Source organism: Molossus molossus, unplaced genomic scaffold, assembly GCF_014108415.1.
Source record: "Molossus molossus isolate mMolMol1 unplaced genomic scaffold, mMolMol1.p scaffold_m16_p_1, whole genome shotgun sequence".
Lineage (NCBI taxonomy): Eukaryota > Metazoa > Chordata > Mammalia > Chiroptera > Molossidae > Molossus > Molossus molossus.
This window is the reverse complement of record NW_023425344.1, coordinates 146,324,495-146,337,807: the sequence shown is the minus strand read 5'-3', so window position 1 is coordinate 146,337,807 and position 13,313 is coordinate 146,324,495. Positions and strand designations below refer to the sequence as shown.

Sequence of the window (13,313 nt, the reverse complement as noted above, 5' to 3'; positions counted from 1 at the left end):
CATGCCTTGGCTTCCTACACTGCATAAGAAAGGGTTTGAATTACATGATCTCCAAAATCTCTTCAATCCATGATTCTGCTCTTCTGGTAAGACATTGTTGCTTCTACAGCCCGGATTGTGTGTCTGGGTAAATAATGGTGGTTGGTTTTGCAACTAGTAGGGTTTTCATGTGACTTTTTTACCCTCCTGTTGTTGTTTTATTTTTCATTTTTAAACCTTTTCTGCTACCAGTTTTCCAGGTGTCCAGGACATAATATATATAGTGAATCTGACAGAGAACATATGGGAGAAGAGACCAGTTAGGTTTCCATTTCAGTATCTCAGATTACATGATGAGTCAAGGAAATAAAAAGGGTAAGGGGAGAACAAACTCAAAATAATTACAAAAATTCATGTCTAGGAAAAAGGGAAAATGATAGTGTCAACAAAGCATGAAAAGTGTGAAATGATGATAGTGGTACCTCCAAGTGGAGGTGAGGGCTGCTGAAAAAAATCAGACAGAGAACCCGGGTGAGTCATTAAAGTTTGAAATAGTGGAGAGGTGAGCTTTCTGAAGAGGAACATAAAGCAAGGTAAAAAAAAGATCATGGACAGCCCCACTGGTGTGGTTCAGTGGTTGAGTGTTGACCCATGCAGCAAGAGGTCACCGGTTTGATTCCCAGTCAGAGCACATGCTTAGGTTGTGGGACAAATCCCCAGTCAGGGGGCATGCTGGAGGCAGTCAATCAATGTCTCTCTCATCGACGTTTCTCTAAAAATCAATACAGAAAGGAAAAGAACATGGCCAACACAAGATTAAGTCATAGAAGTCAAGGAATCTGTATAGTCTGACACACTTATTGGTACTAAACTTTAACCTACATACCCAGTCTATCCTATTCCAGTCTATCCTATTCCTGAGTCAATCTTGGAAAGGTGGGAATAATAACAGAAAGTCTGCCATCAACCACAAAGTAAGTTGAAGGAAGTGTGTGGGGGACCCAGAAGGGGATTATCTAAAACACTTTGGCTTATTATCTGATTTACCAAAAATAAGAATCGTGGGCTTCTACACACTCACCAAACTGTAGCCTAATCCCTGGATTGCCATTATTTCCAAGTCTGTATGAATGGTTTCTGCTCCAATTCCTCATTCTCACTGTACTTCCCTTCTGGCTTCAAAATACTATCCCCAATTTTTTCCTGGCTTATATCAGACCACTCATATCAGGCCAGTGTGGGACAGTTGATTGGGCATCATCCCATGCACCGAAAGGTTGCCAGTTCAATTCCCGGTCAGGGCACATGCCCTGGTTTTGGGCTCGATTCCCAGTAGGGGGTGTGCAAGAGGCAGCTGATTAATGTTTAACTCGTACATTGATGTTTCTCTCTCTCTTCCCCTCTTCTTTCCTCTTTCTCTAAATATCAATAAAAGGGGGGGGGGCAGTGTGGACCATTGACCAGAGTCCTTTCTCAAATCAGAGACCACCTCCTCTCTTCTCACTCCACCCTCAATTTTATTTTATTTTAAACACTAGCTAGCACTTAACTCTGCATATTACCTTTTATATTTCATAAATGTGTTCATTTCTTTTTTTAAAATTGATTTTAGAGAGAGAAGAAGGGAAAGAAAGAGAGAGGCAGAAACATCGATGAGAGAACACATATTGGCCGCCTCCTACATGCCCCCCACTGGGGATCGGACTCACAACCTGGGCATGTGCCCTGACCAAGAATCGAACTGGTGACCTCTTGGTGTGATGCTCAACCACCAAGCCACACTGGCCAGGCCACCTTCAATTTTAAAATGAAATAATAAAAGCCAGAGACCTCCACAACTAACTGCTCCCATCTGTATACTTTTGGAGCCAGCTCCACCCGGGATGGAGCCTTGCCCTCTTGGACACTATGATTTGGCTTTCTGTCACTCTTTGGATTGAAGAAATAAGAGAAGGTCCAGAAGAGTGTGCTATATCTGGAGCCAGGGGAGTAAAAATTTTTAGAGTAAGAGCCAGTTTTCAAGTCAGCCAATTCCTGCATAAAGAAGGAGAATGAGAATGGCCTTAGGTTATTTGATTTGGTGAGAAGTAGGTCACAGTAACAAAGAGGAAGGATGGTTTCAGTAATGTGTTGGAGATAGAAGTCAAATTAAAGGGAATTTTATTCTATTTTATTTATTTTTTTGTATGTGCCCCTAGTGGGAACCGAACCTGGAACTCTCTGGTCCGCAGGCCGACGCTCCAACCGCTGAGCCAAATTGGCCAGGGCTTAAATACTTTTATAATAAAGAAACCCAGACAAGAATGATTCAATCATGGGGAACCTTTATTTAAGCCTGTCTTTGCATACAAATCATAAAAAAAGTGTTCACAGTTCACCCTAAAGACTCAATTCTTATAGTTTCTCAATGCTTCCTTCTTCCCTGTCTTCTTTAATCTTTCTTTCCTTTTCTCATATATATCCCACTTACCCCTCCTCATTTTCAACTATGTTCCTAAATAGAAAAATAATAATAAAAATAAAATAAAATCTAAAATAAACCCACAAACATTTCAAGTAACTCTGGGGCCAGGATGAAGAGACGTACAAGGGAGGCTCCTTCATCTCACCCTTGGGAGTGTGAGAATCTTAATGAACAATGATAATAAAAGATTGATCTATGCAAAGAACTTGCCCTTCTTTGCCCTAAGCTGCTCAGGGGTGAGAAATTGAAATATCATACAGAAAAGATTTAAAGGGATTGTGGAGGGAGGGAAAATACAACCATTAAGTGAAAGCCATAGTCTTCACAGAGGTTCCAGAGGAGAGAGTAGTAGGCTGGCCACGGCAGCAGAATTCTCTGAAGAACCACTGGAATTCTGACTTCCCCTTTGCTATGGAGACACAGGGCACAACATTCTCCACTTGCTTCCTTTCTCTGACAAGAATGCCTTCCTCCTCTGACTGGTGAATCAGGCAGCCTTCAAGATCCAGTTCAAACCACACCTGTCTGATGATGATGCCTTCCATAAGAGAAGCTTTCCCTGGGCCAAGTTCACTCCTCCATCCTCTGGGCTCTCATGCGGCTAAGTATGTACGAGAGGTAGGCCTCACACTTCTAAGTCCACTGAAAAACGTGGATTTGTTTACAAGTCTGTTAGCTGGCTGGGAGCTCTCTGACTTGGTATCCTTAGTGTCTCATATAGTGCCTGGCACATCGTAAGGAATTAATAACTGTGAGGGAGAAAAAGGGGTAGGGGGAGGAAGGAAGGAAGAGCAGGGTGGAGGAAGTGAGAAAGTATCTGACTCAGTGTTCCCTGGCCAAGCAAAAGGGAAATGGATTTAAAGAAGTCTGGAGGAACGGCACAGAAAGGAGGAAAATTCATTTTCTGGGTCTTCTCTGCCTCTCTCTCTTCTCCCTACCACTTCCTCCCGTAACCTCACACCACAGCTGTCCTCCCTTCACTCCTAATCCTTCAACTCACCCCAAAGGGAAGGAAAGAAGCCAGTTAGGCTTCCAACTTCTTCCACCCCAACCCCTCAAACCTCGCATCATCCTTTTCCACCACGATGCCTCCCCACTTTTCCTCTGCCCCCCTCACCTTCCCTACCTGCTGCCCTCCCACCCTAGTGCCCTGGCATCTCACCCTGTGCAGTGCCAGGCCCAAACGGGAACATCTGTCTCAGACTGAACACCAAGAGGCTCTTAGGGGTAGCTAGCTTGTGGTGTCTGGACTGAGGAAACTCTAAACTGGGCCTGTAAGTCACCTGAGAAACAGTATTGTCAAGAGGGTTCTGGTATCCCAGGGATTGTAGAGATGAGCAAAGCCTGGAAAAGGGAAGGATTCAACAATTACAGTCCTCCCCGCCCCACCCACCCGGACTTCTCAAACTCATTCATGGATGGCCTTTCCATGTTTTTCTCCTCGAATCCATGGGTCAGAACCATCATTTTCCACGCTGTCCTCTCATGGCCCCTACACTTTGGCTACTAGAGTCTCTTGACTGTCTTCCCAGCTAGATGTACTTTTCCCATGAAGAATCATAACAGGGTCCTCAAATCTTGTAGAATTGCTTCTGGGTCTCTTCTCCTTACCTAGGCATTTGGCTGCTCTCCTTCCTCAATGACCTTTCCCTAGGAATTCTGGAGCCACCTTTTCTTCCATGACGATCATATATTCAAAAGCAGTTTACAAATTGTAAAGCACTGTACTAGAATAAAACACTACCACGAATAAAGAATGCTCTTCCACTCCCATCATCTCTGTCCTTCTCTTATGATGTGTCTTATCCCTTCCTCCCCCATCCACTGCTGCTGCTCCACCCTCACCCAGCGGGTTTGGTTTGGTGCCTTGTGGGACCTAAAGCTATATGCTGCAGAGTGGGCAGACTCAGGATGCAGGCAGGCATCTCAGCCCGAGGCCTCGGCAGGGTTCCCAGGCAGAGCCATCGGCCCAGGCCAGGACAGTAAGCATGGATAAGGTGGGAGAGGGCATAAGTAAGGTGGCTGTAACCCCCCAGCACCAGGAACTCCCCCTGCAGCACAGCACTTGCAGCTCCCACATGGGGGGAGGGGAGGGGTGCCAGGTGAGTCCAGCTATCAGTCCTTGGTTCATAGGCCTCAAAGCTCAGCAGATCCCCAGTCTCACCTAACCCACCTGCTACATACAGCCGCCCACCCAGAGCAGCCATGACGTGGCCAGCTCGAGGCACCCTCATAGGGCTCAGAGGTGTTCCTGGCTTCTCAAGTTTGGGGTCATAGTGCAGCAATGAGGTCAGGAATTGGCTACTCCCGTTGCATCCACCAGTCATGTACAGCCGGCCCTCCAAAACAGCTGCTGCGTGGGCAAAGCGTGGTGCTGGAAGTGCAGGCGCTGGCCTAAGGGAGAACAGAGCACATGATCAGGCACCAATCAGCCTCAGTCCTCCTTCTCCTCCAAGTCTCCTAGTCTCTCCCTGATGCCTAGCACCTCCCCACCCTTCCCCTACTCACCTCCATTCATTGAGCTCGGGGTTATAGGCCTCCACAGACTTTAGGGCAACACCATTGGCTCGTCCACCCAGGGCATAAAGTAATCCATCCAGTGCCACCAGAGGGAAAAAACTCCGAGCCTGGCACAAAGGTGTCATTTCCTCCCAGTCCTCTTGACTGGGGTCCCACCTGGACACAGTGTGACAAAAGATGGGAAGAGTGACTCTGGAAGTCTGTGGTTGGCTGGGCCAGCAATTTCCCTCAGTTGCCCACCTTGGGGTCTGCCACTCTTGGCGGGGGCATACCTGAGAGTAGAGGCCAAAGTGTTGGAGTGGCTGTAGTAATCCTGTCCCCCACACACGTAGAGTTCATTTCCTGCTAGGCTCGCAGCCCCGTGCCGGAAGCGTCCTGGGGCAGGCAGGGCAGGCAGCCGGCCCCACTCTATGGTTCGCACCAGTCCAATGCCGCAGCGGAAGGCCCGGGCCCACCACACTCCTCGGGATGGCTCTTTTATGGCCATGTCTGAACTGAGCTTGTCCCCACCAATCACTACCAAAGCCTGGTCAGGCTCCCTCCGCCTCTCTCGACCTGGAATCTCAGACTCCACTAACAATTGACGCAGCAAGTCTTGGGACAGAGGTGGAGGCAGCCCCAATGCCCGTACTCTCCGAAGCTCCCTGGTGGACATACGTCCAAAGCGGACACATTGAAGCAGGGCCTTGGCCTCTGACTCCTGGGTCTCAGGGTTGGCAGCTAGCCAAGACCGTGCAGCCACAAAGGCCTCAAGTTCCTCCTGCAAGTGTAGCTCATCACAGTCCAAGAGTTCAGCTAGGCAGGCAACCGGTAAAGAAGGGAAATTGGGGCACAAAGCCACCATGGGCAGGTGGGTGAGGAGGTAATGACGGGCTTTGCTCCAGAGCCTCTCCAACCCAGGGGCTTCAGCCATGGGGAAGAGGGCCAGGCAACGTGCAGGGCTGAGACCCCGTGCCAAGGCTGTCTGGCACAGAGCCAGGCAGGAAGAGCTCTGGTATTGAAGAGCAGCCTGGGCAGCTCTCAGCAGTCCTGGCCATCTAGCCCGCACAACACCAGAGTAGGCAAAAGAGACGAGGAGTCGCAGGTCCTGGGCAGACATGGTGTTCAGAGATACCTCTGTGCCCTGGGATTCCCTCATCCCACTCAGGAGCATGGCCCCAAAGAACTCGCTGCCACAGGCCAGGGCTGTTCGGTGCACTGCAAGAGGAAGAAGAAGCAGAGGGGGATCCAGAGTTTTGCAAACTGCTAGGCACTATGCCAACTTCACAGCCCCAACTTTGGACCAACCAACCAAGGCCACAGGCCAAACTGTGGTGTGCATCAGAACACCATGGGATGCTTGTTAAAATGCAGGTTTCAGGAACCCAATCCTGGAGATGCTGATTCAGTAGGTCTCAGTGGCATTCCTAAGATTTTGTATTTTAACATTTTCAAGCACCCTGCATGACTCTCATGTTAGTGGCCTAAAGATACTTTGATAGCCCTGGCTGGTTTGGCTCAGCGGTTAGAGCGTCGGCCTGCGGTCTCAAAAGACCCGGGTTCGGTTCCTGCTAAGGGCATGTACCTTGGTTGCAGTTTGTCCCTGGCCCTGGTTGGGTTGTGCGGGTGGCAGCCACTCGATGTATCCCTTTCACATCGATGTTTCTCTCTCTCCCTTACTCTCTCTCCCTCCCACTCTATCTGAACAACAACCAAAAAAAAAAAGGAAAATAACCTAGGGTGAGGATTTTTTTTAAAAAAGATACTTTGATAAACACTGCTTTAGTCTTTTTGATCCAGATGAATTAGAAAAACAGTCATGATGGATCAAGTTGAGAAGATGCTGTAGACAGCATTTGCTAACAGGGGGCACAAAATAAACTGCAAAGACCAATGTGCAACTTATATGGGTATCTCCATATTGTATACAGAATAAAATTCTTTCCTTTACAATCGCAAGAGCCACTGACATCAGCCATTCTGTTAGTCGGATTTTACTCAGAACGTGGTATGACAGTCAGGAATGGCTATGAGCCAAGCTACTCAGACTGCTGTCTCCTCTTGCCCAAGATTTAGTGCTCAAGATTTTCCATGTGTTCTAGCTTTCCTCTGCACACCCCCACTCCGCATCTCAGCATAGTGTATGGAACCATAGGATTTTAAACTGGAAACCTTCAAAATCATCTAGTTCAATTGCTCCCTTGAAGATAAGAAAACTGAGTCCTAGGTGGGGAAAATGGTGTATTTTCTATTGCCATACAGTGGCTCTCTGGGCAGATCTTCACCATCCACCGTCACTGGTGTCAGGCTGCTATGAGCACTTGAGTATTGATACCCTGCTTAATTGCATGGCCCTCATGACACAGAAACTGTCCTATTAACAAATGCTGTTTTACAACTAGATCCCATATGCTTACTAATATAACTCAACTTGAGGTGCTTGGCATCTCCTATGGAGAATTCTGATTGAACTGTTTAACCTAAATCTAATCAAGACTTTAACTCTAAATTCAAATTTATAGGAAATTGAGAGGCTAAAAGAACAAATTGAACAAAACCATGAAGGCCCTGGCCGGTGTGGCTCAGTTGGTTGAGCATTGCCCTATGCACTGAAAGGTTACAGGTTCGATTCCTGGTCAGAGCACATGCCTAGGTTGTGGGTTCCATCCCTGATCTCTGGTGGGGTACATGCAGGAAGGAGCTGATTGATGTTTCTCTCTCACATTCATGTTCCTCTCTCTTTCTCTCTCTCTCTCTTCCTCTCTCTCTAAAATCAATAAAAACATATTTTAAAAAAAATTTTAAAACATGAGGAAAAATGCATACAAACCTAGAAAATGGTGCATTCTATAGGGTAACTAATCTTGTTTCCTCAATAAGTCAAGTCATAAAAAAGGAAAGGGGACTGTACAAGAGTAAAGGAGCCTTAAGAGACATGCATCCGAGTTCAGCACAGTGCTTAATTGGCTTCTGGGCTGAGCAAACCAGTTCTAAAGGACATTTTATAGACAAGTGGAAATATTTCAACGTGGACTAGGTGATACTAAGAAATTATAGTTAATTTTGTTTTATTTGATAAAGGTATTATAATTATATGAGAAAATGTCCTCCCTTAAAGAGAAACATACCCAAGTATTTATGAATGAAATGTCACAGATTTACAAATAAATTAAAATGTTAATTGTTAAGTGTGGGCGATGGGTGTTTGAGTCTTCGTCTTAATATTCTCTTTACTTTGCTATGTGTTTGAAATGCTTCATAATAAAGAAGTGAGGGAAATGCTGCTAGAAGTCTTCTATGGCAGGTGACACAGGGCCAAGCTCCCAGTGAGGTTGATGAACCTTGGGCTGCTTTGACCAACTGTGATGTGGCACATTCACCTCTCTCTAAAACCATGTTGCTATGGTTTTCCATTGCCTTTTTGAACAGCAGGTATTGACTTGGTGCTTCCTAAGTGGTAAACATCAGTGATAGCTTTCAAATATAGCATTGCCTGAGAAAATAAGGCTTTCTCAAAGCAGGGAAACCATCTCATCTTCTATATCATCAATCAACTTATTGCTCAGAGCCAACTGTGAAGGAGCTGACAACCATTTGTATTCCTCCTCTTACTCATCATTAGTCTCTAGAATTGTGAGAGGTTCCCACCATTAAGTTGGAATGTCTCTCCCTCAGAAGAGGGGATGGGGTGGTGGGGTGGTGGGAAGAGATAAACCACAGAACTTATATGCATGTATGCATGACCAATGGACATGGACAACTAAGCCGGGGACAGGGCGGAGGTGGGGTGGGATGGGGGGTGCCAATGGGGTAAAAAGGTAAAATATCTGTAACGAAAATCCAGTTGTTAATAATACAAATAAATAAAAAAATTTTAAAAAGCTGGAAAAAAAAAAAGTTGGAATGTCTCTTAGGGAAATGAAAACAGTGTTTAAATTCCAAACCCTAATGGGAATTTTATAACTATGAAATTTTAAAGTTCCCCTCCATGTACTTCATCTAGTGTTATCAGAAATGATAACAAACACATTAGAGATTGCTATGGATGGAATTTTTGTGTCCCCCCCAAAAAATTCATATGTTGAGTGCCTAACACCCACTGTGATGATATTTGTAGGTAGAGCATTGGGGAGGTAATTTGGGAGAGAGAGTACAACCCATATCTCTTTCTCTCTTTCTTTCTCTCTTTCTTTTTCTCTCTCTATCGCTCTCCCCCATGTGAATATACAGTGAGAAGATGGCTTTCTGCAAAGCAGAAAAAGGACCCTAACCAGAGCCTGACCGTGCTAGAACCCTGATCTTGGACTTCCAGGCTCCAGAACTGTGAGAAATAAATTTATGTTGTTAAACCACCCAGTCTCTGGTATTTTGTTGTTCTTGTTGTTAGTTTTGTTATAGCAGCCCAAATTGACAAAGACAGTATGCTTTTCCTTATGGGAGTCCCAGAAGCACTTTGGGTCCCAGTCATTCCTCTAATGAGCAGTAGCTATATGACTTTGGACATGTCTTGAAGTCTGATGTCTTTATCAATAAAGTATAAGAGCCAAATTAGATCATCTCTAAACTAATCACTTTTAATTTTAAATATATATATATATATTTTATCCTCACCCGAGGACATTTTTCCATTTTTTGTACAGACAGAGTGGGAGGGAGAGAGAGGAAGAGAGAGAGTGAGAAACATCGATGTGAAAGGGACACATCAAGTGGCTGCCACCCGCACGACCAACCAGGGCCGGGGACAAACTGCAACCAAGGTACATGCCCTTAGCGGGAACCAAACCCGGGTCTCTCCGGACCGCAGGTGGGTGCTCTAACCGCTGAGCCAAACCGGCCAGGGCTAATTTTAAATATTTATGTGTCTGCATTTCAACTCCATTTGCCAGTTCCTATGTGTCTTTGGTTTGGCTGCATAGGAGGCAATGCATGGCTTAATGAGAGTCAAGAGGGCTAGTAAATGAATGTAGGCTTGTATCCTGGTTCTGAATAGTTAACATCTTAGTTTAATGTTCTTTATCTGTACCTAGGAATTATGGTACTTACCTCACTAGTGTTTAATGAAAATTAAAAGAGATGGCAAATGTAACAATTCATGGTACCCAGTACCTCACTAAATGTTAGTAGAATCTGAACTCAATTTATTCAACCCTTCGTAGCTTTCCTGGTGATGAGCAGAGTTAACTTCAAAGTGTCATGGTCTGCCTGGCTGGTGTGGCTCAGCGGTTGAGCATCAACCCAAACCAAAAAGGTTGCCAGTTCAATTCCTGGTCAGGGCACATGCCAATCCCCAGTGGAGGGCATGAAGGAGGTGGCCAATTGATGTTATCTCTCATCAATGTTGCTGTCTCTCCCTCCCTCTCCCTTCCTCTCTCTCTCTCTAAAATCAATAAAGAAAAAAAAATGTGTTTTTTTTTTTAAGAAACTAAGTGTCATGGTCTGGTAGCCTTAAGATTCTGGCAAAACAGTACCAGACCTTGCTCATTAGCTGTAGAACCACGTCAGCCATCGGGTCAAGCACCCTTAGGTGAAAGGATGCCCTGAGTTTTCCCACCATGTTCCTCTGGCTTTTCCTGTGTCCTAAATAGAAGATGCCAAGAACCTTTGGTTAATCCCTATTTGAATCAATCACTTTCTGCTTGTTCTGCTGGCATGGGCTGCACCTTAACTCCAGCCAGCTGGCTGTTAATTCCTTGTTACTGGGCCCAGGAAAAGGCACAGGGGGGAGAGTCAGCTTACATTTGTCTCCTAGGAAAACAACTCAAGTGCGCATGCCCCACTCTCGGGGGCTCAGGAGAGGCACAAAAGGTCCCCTAGGGAAATTCTGATGGCAGCAGGGATCAAAACCACTAAAGGAGAGATCAAACTACCTGCTGCTTGCACACACCATTCCAGTGGCATTTGCACCTGCAGTAAAGAATGCCCCAGAGGCCCTCACCCCTCAGCGGGCAGCCGCCTGCCTCCAGCTCCAGGTCACACCCGATGCCCTCTTGGTATAAGAGCTCAATGCTGCGCAGGTTCTCCCTCAGCTCCTCTGCTTGGCTGGGCTGCTTTTCATCGTCCTGGGTGCTCCCAGTCCTCTCCAGTTTCCGCTGGGCCGCGGCCTTCACACGGGGCGCTCCCAGGACCTCTGCGGCGGCCAGCACATCCTCCAGGGGGACTGGACCCAGCACCCCCTCATAGGCAAAGGTCAGCACGGCTTCCCAGGCCCTGGGGGCCACGTTGAGGCTGAAGGAAGGTCGCGGACCAATGCCGCCCAGCAGCCTGCCTCGAAAAAGGCTGCTAACTGCGGCCAAGATGACCCGATGCACTCCGTATACTCGCCCCCTGACTGACACCTCTTCATCCAGCAACAGCTTCTGCTCCCGCAGCCGCTGTGCCTCCGCGAAAAACTGGCTCAGATGCTCCTCGCTGCGCAGAGCCTCCGGCTCGGCCGCGTCTTCATCATCATCTTCCTCCTCCTCTAGGGACAAGGCTGGAGAGGGAAGGTTCCCTGAGGCGATGGACCTGGGGCCAGGCTCTTCCAGGGGGAAGGGGGGCAAACTGGGATCCTCGTCCGGCGTCCGGGGCCAGGACGGGTTTCTCAGGCCGGGCGAAGGGGAGTCAAGGCGGTCCTTCTGGATGGGAAAGGAGACGCGCCCCAGGTCCGAGGGACGATGTCTGGAGTCCGAGATGCTCATGGCCTAAACTGGCTGGATTGCTGCAGATGAGCAGAAGAAGGAGAGGAGGGGGTCAGAGCTGCTGAACCCAGAGAGGTCAGAGGATACCCTGCCTCCAGCCTGGCGACGTGTCTGCCTCTCTCCCTACTTCAAACCATTCAAACCGCCACCCACCCACCGGCCCCGCACCTCCGCTCCCCGCACCTCCGCTCCCCGCACCTCCCTCCGCACTCCGTTCCAGGGCTCAGGCAGCCTGGCTACACCGTGCAAGTGTGGAGTTCACGAGGTGCAGGGAGGCGAGCAAGAAGCGGGTGTAAAGTTCCAGTACCCGGGGCTGTGCCCGCCGGCCTTGCCCCCGTCCCAGTAATCACCTTCCCGAGACATCAGCGTTCCACTTGCCCTCTCACTTGAGCTTGCTCTGCTTCGGGCCTCGTGGCAGGAGGAACTCGCCCCGCACCCGCGTGAGCAGCAGCCCCCGCTAATTATAGCCGGCGCTGGCAGGCTTGAGCCTGGGCTCCCGGTGCCCGAACTCCGACACCCAATCCTCCTGGGCCCCGTCCCGAGATGACCTCCTACCCCCTTCCATCTGCAGGTCATGTCCTGCTGCTGAGCGAGGCAAATTCGGATGCCAAAGAGGATGCGGGGATTGGATGGAGTAGCCAGGACAGAAAGGCTGCGTTCATCCCACCTGGCGGGAGGGGGTGGGCGTCCGCACTGCGGAGACCCACCGAAACGTGGGGCGAGAGAAGTGAAGCATGTGTTGGGTCATTCCCGGGCTTTGACTGTTGATGTTTTCTTGCACGATGAAATTTGGACCCTGGAGCGATCAGCACTGACGTGAAAGAAACGTAACCCGGCTGGTCCATCGTGGGTGGAGTGGGTAGGGAAGGAGAAGGGGCATGGGTTAGGGCTACCATCCTAGGTGACCCACCCCCAGCTGGGGGTTTCCTCCGTGACCGAGGTAGGGAACGTGGTGAGAGTGAAACCCAACCCTGTGTCTTCCTAAGTAGCTGGGACCATGACCAGACAGTGGGGAACGTGGGGTTGATTTCTGCTGCTGCGGGGAAAGAGTCCTGGACTGGATGGGCTAGGGGCGCTCTAGAATTCTGTTTGAGGCAGGACACCAACTGCCACTCCCTCCGCCCCAGACAATACCCCTTTCTCATCCTGAGACCTCTCAATCCATGCAGTTGCAGATATCTTTATGGAGAAGGAATTTAGAGAAGGGGACAGCAATCCCCTTCCCCCTCCTCTCTACCAGGGAGGTAGTACAGGCCAAGAGCTGCCGGGCTGGCTGCTTTGGCCAATATAAAGGCTCGTTCAGGCTGAGTAGATTCACCAGAGAATCTGACTTAAGCAGGGAGCGAAGCCAGATTGTTCCTTAAGGCTCAGGTGAGAGGTGTGGTGTTCGCGTGGAGGAGGGGCAGGAAGGTGAGTTGCTAGGACACAGCGTGCTCTGTGCTTTCAGAACTGTCCCTGCTCTCTATTTGAGTTTGGGTACCCCCACAGACTAGGGGCTGCACTCACCAAAATGGTTCGACAGAGAAGCAGAAAGCCAGTGGTTGTTCCGGCAGGAGAAAGTGTCAATAGTGGCCAGCCTCTCTCCCCTCTCCCCCGAAACAGACATTTTATGGCCTCCTCCCAGAGAGAGGGGGCCAGCACCATGAGCCCCCACCAGGAAGAAAGGGAACCAGCCAGTGGAAACATACCTGAGG

The 13,313-nt window shown here is 48.6% G+C and overlaps 1 protein-coding gene across 1 annotated transcript; it reads right to left on the bottom strand.

Annotated features, from left to right (window-relative positions):
* Positions 1 to 3,855: 3,855 nt before the first annotated feature.
* Positions 3,856 to 12,025, bottom strand: KLHL33 (kelch like family member 33). The gene is made up of 5 exons (XM_036272285.1): positions 11,970 to 12,025; positions 10,878 to 11,639; positions 5,236 to 6,160; positions 4,952 to 5,119; positions 3,856 to 4,837 (listed from the first exon to the last, which is right to left on the bottom strand). Exons 2-5 carry the CDS (start codon positions 11,617 to 11,619, stop codon positions 4,285 to 4,287), a joined length of 2,388 nt encoding a protein of 795 aa, XP_036128178.1. The 5' UTR covers positions 11,620 to 11,639; positions 11,970 to 12,025; the 3' UTR covers positions 3,856 to 4,284.
* Between the last annotated feature and the right edge of the window lie 1,288 nt (positions 12,026 to 13,313).

What these genes read in the sequence shown, in the direction of transcription:
- KLHL33 (XM_036272285.1), bottom strand. Translation starts at nt 11,619, where the DNA reads ATGAGCATCTCGGACTCCAGACATCGTCCCTCGGACCTGGGGCGCGTC. An exon ending in AGGCGGCTGCCCGCTGAGGG is followed by an intron (nt 6,161 to 10,877) that starts GTGAGGGCCTCT and finishes TTCCTCTTGCAG; the next exon opens with TGCACCGAACAGCCCTGGCC. An exon ending in CCCGAGCTCAATGAATGGAG is followed by an intron (nt 4,838 to 4,951) that starts GTGAGTAGGGGA and finishes GTTCTCCCTTAG; the next exon opens with GCCAGCGCCTGCACTTCCAG.